Here is a 23,762-nt window from a genome sequence, read left to right on the forward strand (position 1 = left end):
ACAAAGCAACCCCACATGATTATGATTGCACCTTTTGACATTTTAAACGCTCTTTTATCAATGGGAGGTTTGTAGGAAGCAATACAATAAAAAAAAAAACGAGTTGGCAATGAGGACCCCTGGCGGTCAAGTGAAGATTACAATCTCTTTCATAACCTTGATCATAAAAAGGTACTGTACAGTAAATACAAATTAGGAATAGAGTTGGTTTGCGAAGGAGTTCCGCTCAGACGACAGCGTTGTAACTTATACATAAATCGCAACGGCCACGATATAAACAATCAACTACCCTGTATTTACGGGGCGGTGGGGATTGGTCATCGCTTTAGTTACAATGTACACTCTGAATTCCCAAAGGCACTGTAACGTCAATACGTTTTATTGGTGTGTAAATATTCCCAATAAAAATAGTTGCAAAGCTTGAAAATTAATGACACTTTAAAATCTACTTCATAATGATATGCATATACGTGCCAGCCATAGCTTTCAGCCTGAGTGCTAAATTTAAACAGTTGTATCGCATCAGTTGGCAGCACGGCGGTTTAGTCCCTCGTCAAAAGTATCAGTCTTGAGTTTCAAAGTTCAAATCTCGGCTTCCTGTGCAAAGTTTCGTGCTTACGTTGGTTTCCTCTTAGTGGGCTTCGCTATGGCTTCCTCCCATTCCCCAAACATCCACGTTGGTTCAAGGAAAGACTCTAAATTGTTCATAGTGATTGTGAGTGTGGGTGGTTGTTTGTCTGCGTTAAAGAAAATTGGACGGATGAATGAATGGATGGATGAAGCATGTTCAAGCCAATTATGCTTTTTTTTTTTAAACACAGAAAAAAAGGTCGATGATATTTGCCATGCCGGTGTGAATAGCCCTCATCAAGCACCTTTTTCCAAATCATTACATCGAGATGCGCTGTGGCCAGTACTGTATGCATGTGTGCTCACTGCTCAGTTCCTGGTACGGGTAGACTGGAGGACAGTGAGAAGCTGGGCAACAATAGGAGCAGCTGTTCAAACATTTGCATGTCTCACCAAGCAAGGCCTTTGTTCACCGGGGACTTGAACAAACCCGGAAACACTGCTAAAATCAGGCTTCCTTGACGGGAGGCGACAGCTGGCTTGACATATACTTCCATTTATGCACATTCTTTGAGTGTCATTGCATGGACTTGTCTACAAGTGAAAGAAAAAGTTTGTCCGGCCAATGCCCCCTCAAATCATCATGTGTTTATATTCTGGTTTGAAGAAGTGAAAACATCTTATTTTGAAGATAACTGTTTCACTCAAATACTGAGGGGGGAAAAACACGTGTTGGGTATTTGGGGTTGTGATGCAGTATATATCCACTAGGTGGAAGTGTTTCCTTGCAAATCAGAAAGACGCGCCAGGTCACAGAATAGAGTCGAATAGAAATTGTTTAAAGCCGGTTTTCAGCTTTGCATATTCCAAAAGAAATAAACAGTAACATAGAAAACGTATGTTAATAAACATATAGGTATAAAAAGGTGATATATAGATCGGCCTTTATGCTTAAATGTTAATACTGAACCTATAGGTTGTACGTTTATCAAGATGTACACACGTGCAATAGTTAACCCATCATTGTTACAACGTGCAACCAACTTTATTTTTTCTTTTATTTAAACAGCATTGTAAAGTCTCAAAGAGTTCTGTATGTCACATTAGCTCATTGCCGTCTCTCATAATCGCTGGTGAATGCTGTATCACGTTTCTGTTGAGGGGCTCCTCGGTTTACGCGTTTCCCGACACAAGCGGTTACGACGTTACGAACGGAACTCAGTGAACGACTGCTGTTGTTTGCCAGCTGCGTCGGAACATGAAGTCAAGTTGCGGACTATTTTTCATTTGTTTGAACCGTATTTGAGCCTATACGTTTTGAATACAGACATTAATTCTAATTATCGCTGCGCAACTGTTTTAACATTTTTTCCCCTTTGGTGGTGGTGGGGGGGGGGCGTTTTGCTAACTTACCAAACTGATCAGTTTTTCAAAGTAAAATTAAAATGTTCGTACATTTTAGCGTGTGTTTTTTTTTTAAATTAGAAGACTGTAGCTATCCTACTTTTGCCACCTCTGAACGAACACCACCACCAGTGTAACAATAGAACATCGTTAAGTGATTCACTGATAGTCATTCGCAGGTGGGCACCTGAACCAACTTAAACGCTCAAAATGCAGTTTGTAATCACCAGTCAGGGGTTTCTTTGTATTCCTACGCGTGTTAAAGTATCTTATAGCGGGACGTGTGGCGCGCAAGAGGCACACAGGTCAAATTTCAGTTGGTTTAAAGGTGGGAGGTGAAATGGAAATAGACTTATTGGAAAAGAGGCAGAGGGAAGGAGAGAAAGGGCAAGGCCAAGCAGCCAATCAGAATTCCCTCCACTCACTTAAAGGGACGGTGGGCAGTCTTTCCTTCGGCTCGACGCGCATCTTGTTGTACTTCCTCCTCGGCATCTCGCGTCTTGGCTCAACAGCAGTTAAACAGTATTGACTCAAAAGCTCACCAGAGTCGACATGGAAGTGATCTAAGTGGCTCCCCCCCCACCCCTTTTTTTTCTTCTTTTCATTCTGGTTCTACATGCGCTGCTGGAGAGACCCAACCAAGACCTCCTCCTGCCCGATGCACTTGTTGCGCACCGACCTGATGCGCCACTTGTGTCCTTGAAGAAGCAGGACGCGCTGCAACAGGTGCACGCACTGCATCATCTTCTGAAAAAAAAGCCCAGAGGTAACATTACGGAGTACAGTAATTGGATGATTTTTAATTCGTTTTAACGAGATTTTATTTAGGTTTCAATACTGTTGTTTGTCAATACTAATGTTTGCATCGTGCTTCTGTCCTGTGATTATATTGACGTGTTAATTTTGTATGATGTCACTTTCAGGATAAGACGCAACTTTAGATGTCAATCTGTTGATTATTCGGCACAAAACCAGGATGCCGGTTCTGACGAGCCCAGACAACGCAAATAAGTTTAAGGAGAAATGGTTGCCGGTGTACCCGGATGATCAGGTCATCGCATCCGACTCGCCCCCTCTTGATGATAGCCTCACCAGCCTCCACTGGCTCCAGAATTTCTCCATCGTGAGTGCCGACCCGGAGCGCCCCGGTGGGACCGCGGCGCAGGGCTGCTGCTCCTCCTCCTCCCCCTCCTCCTTCCCCTCCTCCCATCAGCATCTTTTTCTCAAACGCTTTCCCAGAGGGGGCACCGACTCCCCCTCCAGTCCACCTGCCGGGGACACTGCCGCCACCGGGATGCCTCTTTACCTCGGCAGCCCGGTCACCTCCGGGAGCGACTCCACTTTGGCTCCACGCTTCTCCACTTGCGCGCATCTCGGCAGCGCGTACCAGTCGATCCCGATCCAAGCCATTCCACCGGCGGAGGTCGACTACAAGACGAACCCAAAAGTCAAACCGCCGTATTCCTACGCCTCGCTTATCTGCATGGCCATGGAGGCCAGCAAGCAACCCAAAGTGACTTTATCCACCATCTACAACTGGATCACGGAGAATTTCTGCTACTACAGACACGCGGAGCCCAGCTGGCAGGTAACCGAGGACAGATAGCCGACCTTCTATATTATTGATCAGTCAGATAAGCGAGTGTGTGAGCGAGAGAAGAGTAATTGACTCTCGTGCCACGATCAGACACCCCATCCTTGTAGGAGGAAGTTGGGGGACAAACTGTTGTGAAATGACACAATTTGATTATTTGCATTTTGATTATCAGCGAGCTTGGTGGAGAAAGCACTTGAGTGTGTTTGCTAACGAGTGCTCCTGAGAGATATCAGCTCAGCACAGCTGATCATATTTTGAAAGTACAGGACAAAGATTCTTTGAACACCTCATGAGGTGACTTTGCTTTCAAACGCAACAACACAATAAGAGTTTTTTTTTTTTTATTTCCCGTTGTTCACCTCATTTGGTGAAGTAATTGTTTGACCCAAAATTTGGGGGAGTTTTGGCCTCAAATGGAAAGGAGAATGACATCAAGGGCATCATATGGATCATGTTTGTTGCTTATGACTTGCTTCTCCATTCCAAAATATGCATGTGAGCTTAATTGGAAGCTTTTATTGGCTGGTATCCAGTTGAAATTGGATTATGCCTCTTGCCCAAAATCAGTTGCCCCAGTTTACCGACGACCCGAATGAGGCTGAGTGCAATAGAAAATGAAATGAATGGGTTCGGATAATCTCTTGAATGTTCTTAACTCCAGGGTCGATGCCAGTGCTAAATTGAATACAACAACCGTGATGTCATAGCCGAGATTTATGGTGCAAGTTGGAATCATGTGACAAATATCTGTCTGTAGATGGCACCATAGCAGCCAATAGTGGCCAATTCTGGAACTGACGGTTTAAACGGCTACTCTCGAGGAGGCGTTTTAAGGGGACTGGACGCTATTTTACTTCCATTTATTCTGGGGCCGCTCGGTTCCAGGTTCGTGAAATCGAGGTTGTAAAAAAGCACCCAAAAGAAATGCTCACTTTAAATTTTGCGATATAGCTGAATGATAGGTGAAATGTATGATATGTATCTGGGCGAAAATACCCCAGGAGGGGTAGCGTTACACCTCACAACTCTTCCACCGTAACTCAAATCTTCCTTCTCTTTCTCACAGAACTCGATCCGCCACAACCTGTCCCTGAACAAGTGTTTCAAGAAGGTCCCCAGACAGAAGGACGAACCTGGTAAAGGAGGCTTCTGGCAGATCGATCCTCAGTATGCTGACATGTTTGTCAACGGCATCTTCAAACGTAGAAGGATGTCTGCAAACAGCTACAACGGCAACAATAGCGGGAGTGCTCACAGACCAAACAAATTGGTTCCGAGCAGCCACAGCACCCAGAACAGCTGCCCTTATCAAAATGGCAAGGATATAGGCAGTAAGAGGAAGAACAACAGCAAGGCAATAAGCGAGACCGAGTCCCCTCTTTTGGCAACGGAGGCCCCAAAAGCAGACCTCCTGAGGGGGGATTTTGACCTAACGTCCATTTTTGATGACGTCCTGAGCGGGAACTGTAGCACCTTCGAGGATTTGGACCTGAACACAGCGCTGAATTCGTTAGGCTGCGAAATGGAGGTTACCATGCAAGGGAGGCAGCAGTCGACCGGGCTGGGGCACTGGTGCGGCGCAGGGGACCTCGTGGGACCGAGCCAGCACCTGAACCACTCCCAGTCATCCTACGCCTACCTGGACATGAGTGTCGCCTCGGCCGTCGACATGGCGGAGTTGCACGTACCGCCGCAGCATCCGCAGCAGCTGGACGGACAAGATCAGCTCCTGCAGAGTCAAAATCCGCTTCAGAATTTCGATGAGGCCTCCTCGCTGTTTCAGGAGCAGCCGGAGGAGGTGGTGTCCTGGGAGGAGATCAAGGAGGAGGTGCAGGCCATTCCACTAACTCTGGATCAGAGCTTTGGCCTGTATGAGGGCTTCTTTATGGAGATGCAACCATGGGAACGGGTCGAGGCCTATCTGTGATCATTGACTCCCGGTTCCATTTCTATGCGACGAAAGCCCGATTTCCAGTCCAAGGATCAACCTTTTATTGTCTTTGTATTCAAACACAATAACATCACACATGTTGACTTTTACTCAGCTCCCTCCCCAAAGTAGGGAAAGACTAATAGACGTTTAGCTAGCAGCAAGCTCGTGGTCTTTCCCACAGTAGAACGTGAAGCAGCTTTGATTTGAATGTTGCTAACTGATGAACCAGGGTGAAAGTTTTAATGCAGTGAAGTTTTTCAAGAAGCTGTACGGAAGGAAACGAACTGAAATGGACTGCAGCCATTATTGGTTTTTTTTGGGGGGGGGAAACGACATGTGAACACTGACTGGCAGGACCCAACCACCCAAAACTCGAAACGCACTCTGTACGACTGAGCACTGTCATGCAAGTTAGAAGACACCAGGATTCTATTTTTGCTACATTAGCATTCAACTGGCTTTCCTTTTTTTTTTTTAAACTAACAATGCGGTGTAAAACATCTCAAATGCCATCTGAAATGTAGATGCTGTGCGATGATGAAAGATGCAGATAACTTTAAAAATGTATAGTCGAAATTAGCAGTCAAGTCACCACTGGTGTTTCTTCATATTAATATGAACTGCAGTATATAACAAAACAGGAATGTTCTACACTGAAAAGGGGTGCAGATATAAAATGGATTACCTTGTTTGTCAGTCAAACATTATGCACTTTGATCTACAGCAGCTCCAGATGTCTAATATTCATGATGTTACCATTGATTTTTTTTTTTCCTGGTATTCGAATCAATGTTAGATGTACTGATCACAATGCAACTCTGAGGGCCTGATTTACTAAAATTCCCAAAAAAATGGGCGTTGAATTGTCTGTTCGCTCTCACAGCTGACGTGCACTGTTGTGGGTGTGTTCCACTTGATTTGCTAAGATTGGGGTCTTGTACTATGATTTGAATGAAGGAGCATGACTGAGTTACAGAAAAGAAATTTTGCTCTTATAATGTGGAGGAAGCCCACAACTGCACAAAAGCAAGTTCTTTGAAATTGGCATGAGCATGTATTTCGCCAAACATTAGCATTGCGTCTAAAACTTGGGCCGGCACATGTAAAACTGGGCTTGGAAAGCTCAGCATCGATTGTCACAGTGCACTGAAATGACCCACACGCACAAAAATGCTGAGATAAAATGAGGTTTGGCATGACTCCTTCTTGTGACTGAGCCCATGTCCCAACTCTTTTAATCACCCAGAAGTTGCAAAATTGCACTGCTGAATTGCCGATAGGTCACGATAATTTTTGTTGGCATTTCAAAGATGTTTATGTGAGTGGAAATATTCTGCCCCGCCACCTCTCATTTTGCTTCATGCACCTTCCCGACATTCTGTTTTAAAGATAATCAGCCAGCGCAATTCATCTCAGGATTGAAAAAAAAAAACAAAAAAACACTAATGCGCCGATGAATCAATTTGGTTGTTGTCATCCAAGAAAATGCTAAATGCATTCTGTGGCAATTTACCACATTTGGCAGATGCAGTCCTGGTTGTGCCTGGTTAGTAGATCAGCTCCCATATCCGTTTGTGCGTGCAATCAATTTTTCGCCTATTTTTGCATGCACAAAGTAGTAAATCTGGCCCGAATCGTCCTTAGACTCTTGCAATAATGTATCTGGCTAAAAAAAAAAAAGTTGTTGCTTCCTTTGGCTGTATATAAATGTTCTCTGAATTACAGTTGCATATACTTTGCATTTGTTGATGATCTTGCGCCAAATTCTTTTGATAAAAAAAATATGCAGGTCATTGGTCTTTATCTGTTGATTGATAATTCTTGTCACTGGGTGATACTTTTTCGTTACTTTTTAGAAATAATTTGGGTTTGTCTTCTGAATTTTTAATCACATCATTTTAAACATAGGTGAATATTAATGCTGTTGGATTGCGATCAAACAGAGTAGTCGTAGAGCCAACTCAAAAAAGCCAGTTTGAATTGATGTATGGGATGGATCGATTCTTTTCTTCTTAAATCTTCTGTTATTTCCTTTGTACTTTTTTAAAAAGAGCTGTTTGAACATGCAACCATGCTTCGATGTATGGTGTCAATTAAAGAATGATAATTCAACAGTGCCCTTGCCATCCATTTTCTATTCCAGCTCGTCTTCATTTGGGATTAGTTGAGCCTTTCCCCGATGATTTTTGGCGTTGTCTGTCATTCATGTGACCCAAAAAATGCAATGATGTGATAGGATCAACACAAAGGATCAACCTGCATGGCTGAATGATGTCACAAAAAATATACACTTGATTTTGTTTCAAGTGTGATTGATTGAAAGTCACATTTCAAATTCAAACCGTTACTCCTCACAACTTTGCAGATGCGAGGACAATCGTGAGTAGTCTTTTGAGTGACTTACCTCGAAATACACGGCTTGACTCGTGGCTGCACGGTGAGCGTGAGTCCTTTTAAAAAAGACATTATGAATATATAATTAGATTCAAACTTTATGATGTCGTGCTTCACTATTCAGGAGACAGACTAAGCGCTTCACATTACGGTCAGTAATGATGGTAATTATCCATTTCCATTTTGTTGAGGATGAGGAAAGAAAGTTGAAATGGCTTTATTATATTCTTGCCCGTCAGTTCATTGTGTCTCGTGTCGATCAAGGGCGCCCTGCAATGGATCATTCCTGTCGGAAAAGCTCTTCCAAAGCGACCACCTCTTCCCAAGCCACATTAGATGAAAATGCGCTTTTCCACCTCAAATCTCTTTTTAATTGAAATTGTTGCCTGGCTCACAGCTCCCGGTGGCGGCAGGTCATGTGTGGAGATCTCCGGGAATGGGTGGAATAACTCAGATTCTTTGAAACAGCATGCGACTATTACAATCAGATTCAAGTTCTTATTGTGAGCGTGCGCAATGACCAGCTGATGGAGAAACCGATACTCTGACAGCTCATTCCATGCAAGAACAAACATCATCATGATCGAGATGAGTGGCTAAAAAAAAAAAAGTCAAACGTTCACCACCCCCCCCCACCCTCACCCCGATTTTCACCGTCTGCGTCACGTGTGGCGCCGTTTCATTACACACCCGCGATATTTGTGTAGCGCCGCAGGTTTCATTGTCTGCACCCCTGCTGATGTGTTGTGCTGCCCACTGAGTGTGTGTGTGTACTCGGTGGCTGCGGGAGCCCCGTGGTGGCCCAGATAACACTATCTCTGTGGAGCCAGAGCCCCGTGGTTCTATTCACAAGGCCATTGGATGAGAGGCCGGGACTGCCCAGCACGCGGACTTTGCTAAAAAAAAAAAAAAAAAAAAAATGGAGAAACAAGTGTGGCCATCACTGCTTGCTTTTAATGGCTTATAACCTCCTCCCTGGTGCCCATGAGTGAGGCTGCGGACCAATCCGTGTGTGTGTGTGTGTGTGTGTGTGTGTGTGTGTGTGTGTGTGTGTGTGTGTGTGTGCGCGTATTGGTCACAGAGGTGGGAAAAGGCAAAAAGAGAGCAGAAGATGGAATATGTGGTCGTTTATTGCCATCATGGCACCCTCTGGGCCGAGCCTGATTAGTGTCACATAAACAGGGTCAGCCAGCCCTGCAAAAGAAGCGCGCCTCTCAATGTGACATGTTGACAGAGACTTCAGTTCCCTATTTATTGGGGATAGCCAAAGAGCTATTCAAGGGGAGGAGCAGATAAGACACATGATGGTGGGTCCCACTCTAATTAGACCCCCTTCTAAGTGGGGACAAAAGAAGGAGTGCTGGTGAGAAAATGTCCAAAGTCTGTTTTATAGCCTTGGCGTGTCCTCTGAGCACTCGTGATTACGGGCAGATACATGTTAGATCGCAGATAAATGACATTTCCTGAATGGCGCATAAACCCATAAAATCCCAAGGCTTTTTCATTCGTCACAAAACGAACATTGCGGGTAACCTTAACCTCTTTGAACCATTGGTAAATTGTCATCCAGCTCTGGTTTCCAAGCTCTCATCACATATTGATAAAGGAAAAGACTGGAATGACATTCAACAGTCGGGGCCCATCCATTCATGCCCTCCCCGTTCTGGGAGAGGACGGGGGATTTCGCCAGGGAACACAATTTAAAAGTCTGTTTCAAAGCTTTTGTTTATGCATGTCATGCTAATGAGTGTGCCCTCCACCCCCCCTGTTTGAACCTGTTCTTTGCAGCAAGTATTGCACAAACAGATTCCATAATGCGACATTGGTTGCTCAAAATTAAGTAAAAAAATGAGGCAAATCTAACCGGTCATCTGGATTCATTGCGTTTTTGATCACTGCAAATGCATTTACAAGCTCCACTGGGGAAATAAACTAGACTCTCCACATAAACTCATTATACACCTTTCAAAAAGTTGGAGGACGCGAGTAACAAAATTCCATCCATTTTCCGATCCACTTTATCCTCACAAGGGTTGCGGGGGGTGCTGGATCCTATCCGAGCCGTCATTCGGGCAGTAGGCGGGGGACACCCTGAACCGATCGCCAGCGAATCGCAGGGCACACATAGACAAACAACCATCCGCGTTCACACTCACACCTCAATTTAGTGTGTTCAATCAGCCTGTCATGCATGTTTTTGGAATGTGGGAGGAAACCGGAGTACCCGGAGAAAACCCACGCAGGCACGGGGAGAACATGCAAACTCCACACTGGGTGGCCGGAGAATTGGAATTGGAATTTAACCCGGTACCTCTGCACTGTGAGGTCGATGCGCGAACCACTGGCCCACGGGGCTGCCCAGTAACAAAATTAATAAAGAGAATTCATACGATTCCTATTCAAGCAATGGCTTTGTCTGGGCTTCCCTGCTATTTTTTAGCTAGGATAGGTACATGTATTTCATGCCCAAAGATTTTAGAAAGTACGTATGGGAACCCGAAAGCATTTCGGGAGTTGCCTTGAGGAAATTCATGGACATTTGATCAGCAGCAATGTCATTTGTCTGTTTTGGTATGGAGTATGATTAGAAATCAAGCCCGCAATTGTCACATCGGCCTGCTTTGTTTTGTCTTGTTTTCAGCCCAGGCTGGAGTGAAGGGGCGGTTCCCTCCTGCAGGCGCACCTGTTCCGCGTTTACCAATCAAGCCGACTGCCAAACTGCTTAGTTTTTTTTCTTTTCTGCCATGTTGGATTGTTGACCGTGCTTGCTGCAGTCCTTGAAGTGTTGTTTTCTTGACCTCTCAGCACTCTCCATCGTCGCTCTCGTCATTCGTAAATTCTAGTTTGTAAGTCATTTTATTGTTTTTCTTATTGCTCTAGATCTTTGGCTTCGTGTCATTGGCCCTTTTGGCATTTTGTTTGTTTATTCTTGGTGTTCTCTAGTACCTTGCCTTTTGCTAGCGCTTTTGTTGATGCATCGTTTCTCCTGGCTCCTTGTAAATAATTTTTTTTTTTTTTTTTGGTATGTACTTTGTCTGAGCCTGCATTTCTCAAATCCAGAAACATTATTTGGTTCGGTCCAGAACCTGCCATCAATCAGTTAATCATTTGGGTGTCTTATAATCATCTGTGTCTTCTGCTCTTCTGTATTTCTAATTTAATGATCATAGATGCAAAGCAACGACTTTTTTTTTTTTGCAACACACTTCACAAAACAAATGTTTTTTTTTTTTGTTGGTGCTTTTCATCTTTCAGAATGCTACTTTCTTTATTTTGAAAGACTATTGCATGGCTGGATATAGTATCGACTTGAAATAGGATTATTTGGAGAAATGTTTTTGCAATATTTGATGGAAATGCTTTTACATAGTCGGATGTATTTATTTCCCCCCCCCCTTTCCTTTTAGGCTGGGTGAAATGAGGACTCGTACTCCATATCAGTTGGTGGCATTAATGCGGCATTGAATTGTCTGCCAACCGCCATGACAAAACCAAAAGAAGACCAAAGGAGATGAAAGGTAGGCGCTGATTCAAGTCAATTTTTTTGAATCGCGTGGACAAAATATGCACACGCTCGTGTTGACTGACAACAAGAAGCAGCTAATTGAAGTGAGGAGTAGCTCTCGACAGAAGGGTATAGCGTATAGAGACCTCCGAGAGTGGAGGAGAGTTCGGAATTTCAATTTCTGGGTTTCCACTTTGGCAATTAACGCAAACAAAATCCCTCCAGATTTAGTTTCAGGTTTGATGTGCAAATTTGATTCAGTCGAGTGCTCAAATCTTATGTGACCCAAATGAAGTTTCATCATTTGCTTCATGTTTTGTGATTTTTGGGATTTTTTTGGATGCATTTTGTCTTGTATTGCTTTAACATAAAATTGTCTTGTTTGTCTTGCTGCTTATAAAAATGGTCCTATGTCACTCAAGCTGTCTTTGCTGTTAATGCCACTGGTGGCTGCCTAAAAAAAAAAAAAATCTGAAGTTCCCAAGTATGCCAGCCCTTTTGCTTTCCATAATAGCAGACAGCAAAAGAAAGTGCAGTATTTTTGAGGTATGTCCAAATTGGTGAAAGTGACAAACTTGACATTTTCACTTCCTGTCAACGGCAGGTGTCCCAATACATAACCCTGGAATGTTTCCAAGAAATTCCAGGGCAGTCTCGTGGAAAACCTGAGCTTGTAATTCACGCATATTGCGGAATCGGCTTCCTTTGACAATGAACAGCAACCGTTGTGTTGTGCATGGGGGTGTGGGGGGGGTCTTGTTACCAGATTGTGTTGGCAAGATGACGGTTGTCATGTATCATCATCATCACTGCAATACGGTGTTTTACTTTCACCATGACGCTGACGATATTGTCTTTGCCTTTTGAATGGAATCAAATCACGGTTTGACATTGCATCTTTCTCTTTTATTCGTGATGTCTATTTAGTCGCATTGTACTGAGCGGTCAGGACAGAGAAACATAGGAAAGGGGGGCCAGGGGGGTGGGTGGTGGTCAATGATGTATCATGCAAGTTGACAGTTTGACGACTGAAGTTCGGTGTGACTTTGGAGTTGTATTTTTCCTCAGAAAATATTTGTGAGAAAGTGATTAGCACGTCGGCCTACACTTCTGCCATTGCCCGTTTGAATCTCGGCTTTGGCTTTTCTGCAGGGTTTGCACTTCTCCAGCTACTCTGGCCTTCCCACATTAAAAAAAAAAAAAAAAAAACATGCACGTTAGGTTCATTGAGTAGTCTAAATTGTCCTTAGGTGTAAATGTTCATGTGAGTGGTTGTCTCCACAGAATTCACCCTGTGACTGGCTAACAACCAATCAAGGGTTTATGTCTTTCAAGTGCTCCAGAAAATGGCTCGCTGGAAGGTTCCAGTCTTAATTGAAAGGGCAGTTAAAAAAAAAAAAAAATCATTTAGGGCACATTTATGTTGTGTGTGTCTAAGGGGCGTGGCCTAATGAGTAATGAAAATGAAGTTGGGGTGGGGCGGGGACAGCACCTTAAGAGTGTCTTCATTTACTTCCTGGCATTTACACTTGATACAATTGTTATAAGATTAAGCCCTAAATTCCCTTCAGTTCCCAACCATCACTTGAATTTAAAAATGTACTTCAACTTTCCCCATCGGCAGCCCAGATTCCCGCATTTGGATACCAAGTCATCAGATTATCAAGCTTTGTGTATGTTTCAGAATATATGGGTCATTATGGCATGTTTTGGCATCCACCAATTGGCGAATCAAAGACATTCCTGTCCCGTGTTTTTGGTCTCTGTGGTCGCTGGGAGGTGGGGGGGGGGGCACACAGCTGCCACACACACACACACAAACACACAGACAGAGATACAATTGCACGTCGCCTTTTGAGGTAGAACAACCCGACAAAGGCTCGTGCCCACACCAAGTGGATGAAGCCACAGGGCAATGTGTCCGAAGGGTGAGGGTGTCAAAAGAGAGCCAGGCCACCTTTTGGAGCTCTGCCACTCCCACAGCGTCAGTATCAATGCCAGGCAGTAAGGGGAAAAAAAAAATACTTGAGTATCTTTCAACTGGAGCCATAAGGTTCCTGGTGTGAGTTCTTAGGATTCAAGCTTGAGAAAGTTTTTGTTCTGAAGTGACTCGATGTCTTGCAGGTCTAATTTTATTGGACAGTGGAACCTCGGAGGTCTGACATAATCTGTTCTGGGATGCTTGTTGACCTTCAATTGGTTCAGATTCCGAATCCATTTTTTTTTCCCCATGGAAACAAGAAGATAGACTTTTGATGTGGCTGTGCCTCAAAAGTTTGGACTTTGTACTCAACATGGATTAGCTCTCATCTCCTCGCAGTTATTTGTTCATGCTTTTGCCAAGTGGAACAAAATCAAACGTCTATCTTCAATAAGCCATCGGTCTGACTTCCAAACCTACCACAAGGCCACGAATGAAAGACCTGCCAAATAAAGGATTTTTGCGAAAAACTTTCAACAAAAGATGTTTGAACTAAACCGACGTGTGTGTGTGTGTGTGTGTGTGTGTGTGTGTGTGTGTGAGTGACAAAAATCCATCCATCCATGCTAGGTTGTGCAGGTGTGTATCCTTCCACCCCCGTGTATTATCCAAGACCTCTTAAAGTCACTGGATTGACACCCCCTCACCCCTCCTTCACACACACACACACACACACACACACTGTTCTTCTTTTCCCAATGTCTGCACACTGCTGAGGGCTCTTATTTGATTAGCTGCGATTTGCTTTGTGAAGCACTGAAGCATTTGGCTCACCAGGGGAGCTATCCACTACGCGCGTGCACACACACACACACACACACACACACACACACACACACTTGACAGCCATGTACTGTAGTCGGGTGGCTTCATCCCCACTCCGAAAAACACAAACACAGGATTTATGCAGATATGGATTTATGAATTCTAATCTAGCTCTTCCTTCAGATAGGCCAACCCCCAATAGTGTGTGCGCAAGACTTCACGATGGGCACGCAATGATGCGTGAGCTAATCTCATCGAGCAGTTGCTTTACCAAACCACGACTCACAACTGCACCTGCTCGGCGGTCATGACATGACCTCACTCTCCTATCAGGAAGTCACCTCTAATTACGCAAGGATGACAGTGGCGCCGACACCCTATCTGCCAAGTCTTGATCACTCGAACCACGCACCTTTCAATAATGAATGTGTGTGCCGAGTGCATGAAAAGGACACCCAGACACCTCCTGATTCACTGCGGCAATTGGTGACGATGTTTATTTATTATGCCATACCAAGAGGGTCATGTTTGTGCTTTAATTAAATTGATTTTAGTGTGTACTCAGTAAGTGGAATATAAGGGATTCCTCCTACATTCCAAAAACATGAATGGCAGGTTGATGGAACACTTTTAAATTGTCCTGAGGTGTGAGTGTGAGCGCAGATGGTTGTTCGTCTCTGTGTGCCCTGCGATTGGCTGGCAACCGGTTCAGGGTGTCCCCCGCCTTCTGCCCGATGACGGCTGGGATAGGCTCCAGCACCCGCCGCGACCCTTGTGAGGAGAAAGCAGATCGGAAAATGGATGGATGGATGACAAATGGATGATTCAGTTTTATTCTCGGCAAGTACTAGCTAGCGCTCCAGTTAGACAGACAGACAGACACCGCTTGTCAATTTGCATTCTTGTCTGCTCTTACGTCCTTCTGATCTTGTGAAACATCATCAGTTGCGGCCTGAGTCTTGGTCCAGTTGAAAGTATGCATAAACACGCACGGAATACCCAGATGTTGTTGTCTTAAACCAAAGATGCATCGGTTGTGAAAACTTGGCTTTTTGTTCTGCTGTCCAGATGGCTGAGGTTAGGGGTCACGTTTGTCGGGAATTTTATTTTTTTTCCACCCAATTTGTATGGTCCAGTTGAAAGTATGCATAAACACGCACGGAATACCCAGATGTTGTTGTCTTAAACCAAAGATGCATGAGTTGTGAAAACTTGGCTTTTTGTTCTGCTGTCCAAATGGCTGAGGTTAGGGGTCACGTTTGTCGGGAATTTATTGATTTTTCCACCCAATTTGTATCATTTTATGGAAATGTATCAGAGCAGAGAGCAACGTCCACAAGTCCAGAGCCGTTTCAAGAACAAAGAGGACAGGGTTCTCAGCAAGTATGTTCCTATGAAGAACATACAGTATGTTCCCAGTTCACGGGAACTCACTTTTCCGCTCTAGAGGTGGAGAAACGGCGAGATGGATGAATCAATAGGTACTAATGATAGATGGTAGATCGTAAAAAAAAAAACTACATAACCAGCTAGATAGACACAATGTGGGAAGACCTCAAATTACGAAGAACTAACCCCGGAAGAAAATCCAAACTCCATCCAAAAATTCAAACCCGCGGCCACTCAACTGGAAGACAAAATCTGCTCACCATAACTTCTTTTCCACCTTTTTACGCTTTCATTTTTTTTTTTTTTGAAGACCCTACCTCCTTTTGTTCATGCGTGAATTCTCATTTCTCACCCACGCCTCCTTCTGATGACAACCAGAAATTTCTCCTCGCTTGGTTTTCTTGTTCTCACCCACACTAAGCCCTCCCCACTCCCCAACCCTGCATCCAACCTCCCCCACAAGGGGTTAATTAAAACTGATTGGGTCTTCTGAGACCACACCTGCCTCTGACAGGTAAGACATCAGCTGTGTGTGTGTGCGCGCGTGTGTGTGCGTGTGTGACTCTAAGCTGTAGGTGCTTAGCACACTCCTTTGCACGAGTGCACGCTGTGCTCCGCTGCTCACAATTCAAAGCAGTCCAATTAGAACACAATGATAGCCATCAGTTTTTATGTCTGATGCTTTAATGCATATTCACCGTGTTTTTTTTTTTTTTTCCGCGTTTCACTTTACATTTGCATGCAATTTGTGTCTGTGGATACATATGCATTACGCGGTGAGTGTGCCGTGTCCCCGCTTGTCAGAGAGCCACTTCAGGGCCTCATGCTTGATGGCTGATTAGACTCTGCCTGCTGGAACCAATCGCCGCTTCGCCTGAGCTTCATGCCTGTCCGTCTGTCTGTCAGGCGGAGAGCCGCGAGGAGGAGGAGGAGGCGGCACATAGTGACCTTATCTCCCAATCATCTTTACCAGTTTTGCTGTATGTGATACAACAAACCATTTTATTAAAAAATCATGACGCATATCTGATGGCAAAACGCGTCCGAGAACAGCAAATATATGAATGAAACTCATTAAAAAAAAAAAATGTTGACCCACATCTATGCTGTGGTTGTACGCCGTGTTTGTGCACATGATTTCTGGCAAGTGAGGTGTTTGTATGTAGATGCAAGAGCTATGTTGTGTAACAGCAGCTAGCAGGGGAGAAGTGCCACGCGCACACACATATACATACATTCATACACACACACATATACACACACACACACACTGCTCCGGCTCCCACAGCAAGCCTGGCAAGGAGAACAGTCAAATTAGCCACTGGAGAACAACGCGATCAGATGCCTCCGCCGGGAAAAGGTGAAGGAAAAAAACGCAATAGAAGGGTAAGAAAGAGAAAGAAAACTGAGTGTATGACCTTAAACACCTCAAGACAAAACATAATTAACAATCAGTGCTGCGGCGCAAGATAAGAAACAGAAAAGAATTGTATGCAATGATGCAAGTGCATTCCAGCAATCTCATATTATTGTTTGTTGTTGAGTTCGTGTGTGTGTGTGTGTGTGTGTGTGTGTGTGTGTGTGTGTGTGTGTATGTTTAAGTGTAAGCAGGTTCACAAGTGTTTTTGTTCCTTTCATGTTTGGATTGTTTTCATTGTTTCTCTGCTAGCTTATGTGTTTCTTAGTTTTGAATTTTTACTGTGGGCGTTTTAGGCGTGTTGTATTTTTATTTTCATGGGGTTTTAACGAACAAAATATAAAACGAGTCAACGCGCAACCACCTTAAAAATAATGTCAAAGCAATCAGCAACGTAACAACTGTAACACATATTTGGGCTCAAAATAATATAAAGCAAAAAGACAATTTACCAAGCAAATCAGTCCTAAATTCGGGCACTTCAGTTACTTCATAGCAGGGGTATCAAACTCATTTTTTGCCGCGTGCCACATTATAATTCGTTTCCCTTGGAGTGGGCCATGATGATGTTTTATTCAACTACTGGATTGTTTAAGTAACCGTGATGAGCAGTTTGGTAACAAGAAAATGCTTACAATATGTCAGTAATTGATGACACATGAAAGTTTGAAATTTTGGTGCACATTTTAGCAAGTGTCATGCAAGTTGATTTGCTTTCGCGGGCCACTTAAAATGATGTGGCGGGCCACATCTGCCTCCGCGGGCCTTGAGTTTGAAACCTGTGCTTTCTAGCTTTGGAGCACCTAATCAAGAAAACATGCCATTTTAGGTGTTAGCAAAATCTAAATCTACAAATAAACAGAATGGCAGAGCTAATGAAAATTCAAACCACGCCTTGCTTATGCTCTTGTTCGTTGTTTTCGAAGTGATATTGAAATGAAGCGATTGCTGACCGGAGTAGTAAAATGCAAATGTGAGTCAGTTTCTTGGCGAAGGTGTCAGAAATCGGTTTAGGCCCCAGCGTTTTCCCTTTCAGATTTAAGAGTCACAATAAAAGTGAAGAAGAGAAGAGCCATTTTACTATTTCGCTCCCGCGGTGCCAGTTTACGCGTTCCTGGCCAATCTCTATTGAGGGCCGGCTGATGTGGGCAGACGTAGGCTTTTGCGCCGTCCTCTCCCAACATTCCTCTGTTTGTCTACACCTCCTTTAAGGACATGTAGTCTGGCCATTGTTCATTTGTGTGCCTAGCTGGCTGGCATGGCCCGGGCAAAAAAAAAAAAAAAAAAGGGCCGCGCGGGCAGAATGCTAACTCACTTCGATTGTTCAGCGTTTGCATTGCATCTGCAGCTGTACGTCTGCTGTGGGCTGTCATGCCGAGGATCACAAAAGTTAAGACATTAAACTGGTGCAAACGTCCAGAAAAAAAGGCATTCTTTTTCTGCCTCTATTGTTGTCTCGCTTTTGGAAGCCAGTAATCTACATTTAACTGTTGAAAGAAGTGGACATAAAAGGAGCAATGACAAATAAACCCTCACAAGATTGACGTCACCCGGCTTTATTAGAGAATACTGGCAGAAGCTGTGTCTCCTACTGTGAGGGGTTATGTTGCGTAAATGGTGCTTCTAATTTTGCTTGGTGAGAAGCTGACTGGAGATTGCGCGTGCGCATGCTGCTTAATGTTGCTGCTGAGCAAAGAGAAAAAAAAATCATTATACTGATCACAAGTGCACAGTGCAATTCTCAAAGTGTAGACATGATTTTAATGATATCGGGAATGTGAAATGGCTTATGGGTAACATCACAGCACTTGAGTAAGCAATATCATTCTGCAATGTGAAGGCACCTTTTGGAGGAGAGGAGTTATTTTGTGACTATTGGTAGCTTTGGGTCTGATTGAATGGCCATGCCATGTGTATGTGGGCAGTGGGGGTGTCCCTCAAAGGTCAATCCTTAGACCCCTTTTGTTCCATCTGTACAATATATGTTACCCTTGGGTCAAATGCTTCAGAATGCCAATGTTGACTTTCGTGGCCGATGATCTGCAGCTCTTTCTCGAAATAACAGCAGTTCCATTAAAGCGTCATGCCACTGTCTCTCATGCAAATAGAGATGTACCGTACAAGCATATACATTTCGTAAAATGATGAACGTGCGTGAAGGTTCACTCTTGCTGCCCTGATTTGTCAGTTTGATGTTGGTGCTCCAAGTGCACATTTCTTTAGGGGGGGAGGGTGCGATCCACAACATTTCATGTTTACCATTTCCTGTCAGCAAACAAAGGAAGAACCTGCGAGTTCCAATTCCTCAGCTCCACCCCTTCTGTACTTCCCTGTGATTAGGATCAGAGCTCATGGGTGGGGGGTGAGGGGCGTGAAATCATTTGTGGTTGTAATTATGGGCTCCCCTCTCCAGAGTAATCATGAGCTATTAAACACCATCACTCGGCTCAGCCCCCCAACAATGCCAGTTAACATCTCTGCTCCTCCGGGAGGCTGTGGAGAAGAGGCCAACTACCCACAAACTACAATAGGCACTCAGGTGTGTGTGTGTGTGTGTGCGCGCTACATGACAATAGCGTGTGCGCAGCCAGCGAGTACAAAAAAACAGTTCAGCACATCGGTGTACCCTCTGCTCGAATAATACGTACGTGCGGGCGCGGAGGTTTCACATGCTTTCTTCTTTTTTTATGTAAAGACGAAATTCAATAGCTCCAACACTGAGGCAAAGGGGTTAGGCCGTCCACTTATGTTGCAGTCGTACAACCTTAAAGTTAGTTTCACTCACTCTGCTACGAGACCAGACATTATGCGTTAAATGTTTTACCAAGTCAGAGTGCAATTGAGACCCAAATAATAACTGTTCATACAGTCATTGGGCAGTCTTCATATCAATCATTAATACTGTACACAGCAGTAAATAGTATTCCACGGTGCTGTCTTGTGTTTCTCCCACTCGCTCCAAAGTACTCGGTCATTATTTTCGGGCCAAATGTGCAAGAGATTGAATTAAGATCATTTGGGAAAATGGCATCTCGGAAGTAAGTTATCGTTGTATTTGAGTGAGTCACAATGTATGGAAGTTGCCATTCCAATCTCATCGACTTCATCAGGCCAAGTCATCGTCCACAAGTGTGTGGAAATAACAGAGGAATTTAACACCTAGAAGAATGGAGAAATGCCAATTCACTGTCTTTTGATCAGCGACGCGAACTTTTAAAACCTGCAAGAATGACCATCCCGTCGCACTGAGGTAGCAGGAAGTAAGCAAACAAGCGAGGATGTGAAAAGGCGGTTGAGCAAGAGGGAAGAACGAGGAGTATTCCTTCTTTCTTCCCTCCTCTGCTCTGTCTTTTCCCTCCCTTTTTGTCCACTCACTGATGTGTGTGTGTGTGTGTGTGTGTGTGGGTGTACACACTCTCTCCGACACACTTGAATCTTTTACTGATTACCTCACACACGTCATGTCTTTCTGAAGGGCTTTTAACAGTGGAGGATTATCAGGCAGACAGAAGCTTTTTAACCCTTTGTTTGGCCTCCCCCCCGCTCTCGACAGACGTGACAATTGCTTTGTGTGTCCATAAACGGACACAAATTGCTATTTTGCTCACGGTAAATAGATACAGATCAAATGCAGCTTCGATGGTTGTGGTTTTGCAGATGTCTCCATTTTTTTTTTGGAGTTGCTGGATGAATAATCCAGCTATCTATTTTCAACCCCGCCGGAGTTGCTGGAGACTATCCCAGCTGACTTCGGGTTGTTTTTTTTTGTTTTTTTTAAAGCATCCTACTAGCTGGAAGCCGCTTTGATTGGCTGTGTTTATGCTCACAATCTGGAAAATGTATATGCCGGTTTAAGCGCAGTTATGAAATTACCAACACCGGGTCTAGCATGCCTCTGCGCAGATTTTAGCCCTGTCCGCTTCCCTTGAATGTTAAGAGTCAAAAATTGATTACATCGCAATTTTAATTATCCCCCACTAGAGGCAACCTTGGCTTTTTGACGACATGAAAGTTGAGCTGCCATCTTGAACATGGAGTGCCAGCGATCTTTTCCATTGTCTTGAGTGAACTGTTTGGCTCGGAGGCTTTCAGAACATATTCAATACTTTGTAAAAGGATAAGACCAAATGTTTTTTCAGCACACACACACAAAAAAAAAAACAATGCAACTATTTTGCTTTTCTTGCTGTTACATCACTGCAGAATTGATTGAAGCATAAGCTTTGAAAACAGAAATACAGGCTAATCTTCTATTTTGGGTTCATATTTTGATATTCGACTCCAGAACAGTCAGACTGCAACACACTTTATTCACAAAAAAAAAAAAAAAAAAAAAAGTTTGTAAGGTAACAAACAAATGGAGCGTGCGATGATGCGTTTTGGTGTTTGTTGTCGTGATGTTTACTGCATCATTGGGCCAATATATAACGCTCCAGCTTGTCATTTTAACGAAGCTGTGCACTGAATGAGATTCACTTGTGCAGTTTAAATCAGTGACGTTAGAATTCACTGTGCTCCCCCCACCCAAAACAGGCATTTGTGAGGCTTTTGCAATGGAATCATTTACCAAATTAATGCTGCACATAGCAATGAGCCTTCAGCTTAGGGCCAATGCAGGTATTTTCCTGAAAGTGTCAATTTTAGGTATGTCGTGGTAATAATAGGGTGAGCTGTAATTTAAAAAAAAAAAAAGGAATTGAGGTCCCTCATCCAGGTGCTTGTTAACATACGCGCTATCTCTGAGGTGGTCGGGTGCTGCCCTCTATCCCCGCCTTGTGTTTTCCTTCGTTTTACGTGTGTGTGTGTCCTGCCCATCCTCTTCCATTCAAGCCTCGGTTTACCATAACAATAGCTGCCTGCCGAGAAACTCACCCACATATAGCTCCGACCACCGCAGACCACTGCCAGGGGCCCATTCACTGCTGCGACCCACCCAGTCTAATAAAAGACCTGGCAGGCGTGCCGGCTCGGCATCGTGCTTGTTGTGTCTGTGTCGGTTGCGCTACTTACCGAGGACGTAGAACTGTTGGGTTTATGTACTGGGGGTCAACAAGGAGGGGTTTTATGTACCCATTAGTTTGGAGTTTCAATCTGAGAGGACAGGAAAACGGTTTAGGACTAATTGTTTTAAGTGTGATTTGAAAGGAGGGGTAAAGGGAATGATGGATGACCATGTTATTCGAAGATCACACCTGATAGAACGCGTGCACTGCTCAGCGTGTTGCTTTTGTCGCGTTTGCCGTCCACGTTTAGAACTCGACAGATGCATGATTTCTACCCCTGTATTTGCGCGAGAACGCGAACAAGCGCCGCCATCACTTAGACGCGAAAGCCGCTCAATCGTTGACGCGTCACAACGTATCAGTTTGACCGTCAGAAATGAATATCGGTAACGTGATCGCGTAGATGTGCAAAAACAATTGAGAAGACTGTCCTATGCATGTCAGGTCATGACGAAATGCTCTGTTTGCCACAATGGTGTGCATGTTCATTTTCATAGGCAGGTGCGGAGCGTTCATATGGAAAAAAAAATTCATGTGTGTATACTTCACAGTGACCACAGGCAGCACAAGGGATGACTTATGTATTGATGTGAGTAAATTGATTGAATGCTTTGAACCTAAAAATGATCTTTTCTATTCCTCCACACTTTTGAAAGGTCAAGAATGAAGTAAACTTGGCCAACCATTTTTTTTGGAAAAATATTTCGAGCTAAAAGTATCCCTCGTCAACAATAGGGGTCTAATGTATAAAATCACTGTGAGGAAATGAAGACTGACTAACGCAGTTCTCCAAATAAAACCTGCTTGCTTGTGTAAAATTTTGCGGGTGATCAATATCCCAGAAAGCCGCGGCCGTCCCCTATTTGACCCAAATATTTTCAGAATGTAGCTCCACCGTTCAAAAACCATCCAAAGCAGTGCAGGCAAATTTCGTGCACTTTTCAATGACAATACTCCAAAATTAAAACTCCAAAATCTTCTGGGATAGGCTCCAGCTCAACAATGACCCTGAACAAGATAAGCGGCCGTAAAAATGGACGGATGAAACTGAGACGTATAGCAATCAGATTCTGAATTTGTACCCTCCTACAGATAATTGCCCCCCCCCCCCCAAAAAAGGGCGGCAAAACCCTACAACAAAATGTCACCCTCTTTCCCCTGGTTAATGACTGGAGATCAAACAAGTTAGCGGGGCCGACTGCAGCCTCTTTGGCATTAACCGCACATGATTGGCCTCGTCTCAAGAGCCGCTTTCTCCTAAAATCAGTCATTTTTGTCGTGGGGCATTCACAAGGTTTTGGTTTGATTGGAGTGGAGTGTGTACTTGTGTGTGCGTGTGCATGCCTGAGACCTTGGGAGGGATGCTCGTATACAAGTCCAAACTTGCCCCAGCGATGCCACAAAAGCCTGTCAGTAAATGAAAGATGACGGCGGCACGAAGGAGGATGTTCGCAGCTGATTCCTACAAGGGCAAACATACGCCCAAACGGTCATACAAATGCCGTGATACGCGATACAGCCACAATTATTGGCTTTTTTTTTTTAATTCTTCTTATTTGTCAGTCCATTAAACAGAGACGTGACAGAACAAAGAGCGAGGAGCTTATCTAGAGGAAGAGTTGCATCCAACTATTATTGACGCAGGTGACCAATAGTCAAAGGCGAGTTGAAGATAAACCCGCCGACAAGATTCAGCTTGGCGCTGACTCCGTGTGTGTTCCCCCTGCGTCTTATTAGATCGACAAGCTGAATGTTTGCAGCTATCTGCTGATAATGCAACCGGAAGGAAAGAAGGTGGCGTTGA

The 23,762-nt window shown here is 44.1% G+C and overlaps 1 protein-coding gene and 1 long non-coding RNA gene across 5 annotated transcripts in view; both read left to right on the forward strand.

The window, feature by feature from the left end:
• Positions 1–7,621, forward strand: part of foxj1b (forkhead box J1b) — a 33,525-nt gene extending 25,904 nt beyond the window's left edge. For 3 of the 4 annotated variants that reach the window (XM_019863572.1, XM_019863571.1, XM_019863569.1), the window contains 3 exons: positions 2,605–2,740; positions 2,898–3,562; positions 4,638–7,621. In XM_019863572.1, the coding sequence (XP_019719131.1) occupies positions 2,951–3,562; positions 4,638–5,498 (1,473 nt within the window). In that variant the 5' untranslated portion in view covers positions 2,605–2,740; positions 2,898–2,950 and the 3' untranslated portion in view covers positions 5,499–7,621. The remainder of the gene's footprint in view (positions 1–2,604; positions 2,741–2,897; positions 3,563–4,637) is intronic. The other variant, XM_019863570.1, reaches the window with a different exon arrangement.
• Positions 7,622–10,557: 2,936 nt separating this feature from the next.
• LOC109512098 (uncharacterized) lies at positions 10,558–16,631 on the forward strand. The gene is made up of 3 exons (XR_002167460.1): positions 10,558–10,744; positions 11,306–11,416; positions 16,445–16,631. It is a non-coding gene; the product is annotated as an uncharacterized LOC109512098 (long non-coding RNA).
• Positions 16,632–23,762: the final 7,131 nt, after the last annotated feature.

This window comes from Hippocampus comes, unplaced genomic scaffold (assembly GCF_001891065.2).
Source record: "Hippocampus comes isolate QL1 unplaced genomic scaffold, H_comes_QL1_v1.1 scaffold91, whole genome shotgun sequence".
Lineage (NCBI taxonomy): Eukaryota > Metazoa > Chordata > Actinopteri > Syngnathiformes > Syngnathidae > Hippocampus > Hippocampus comes.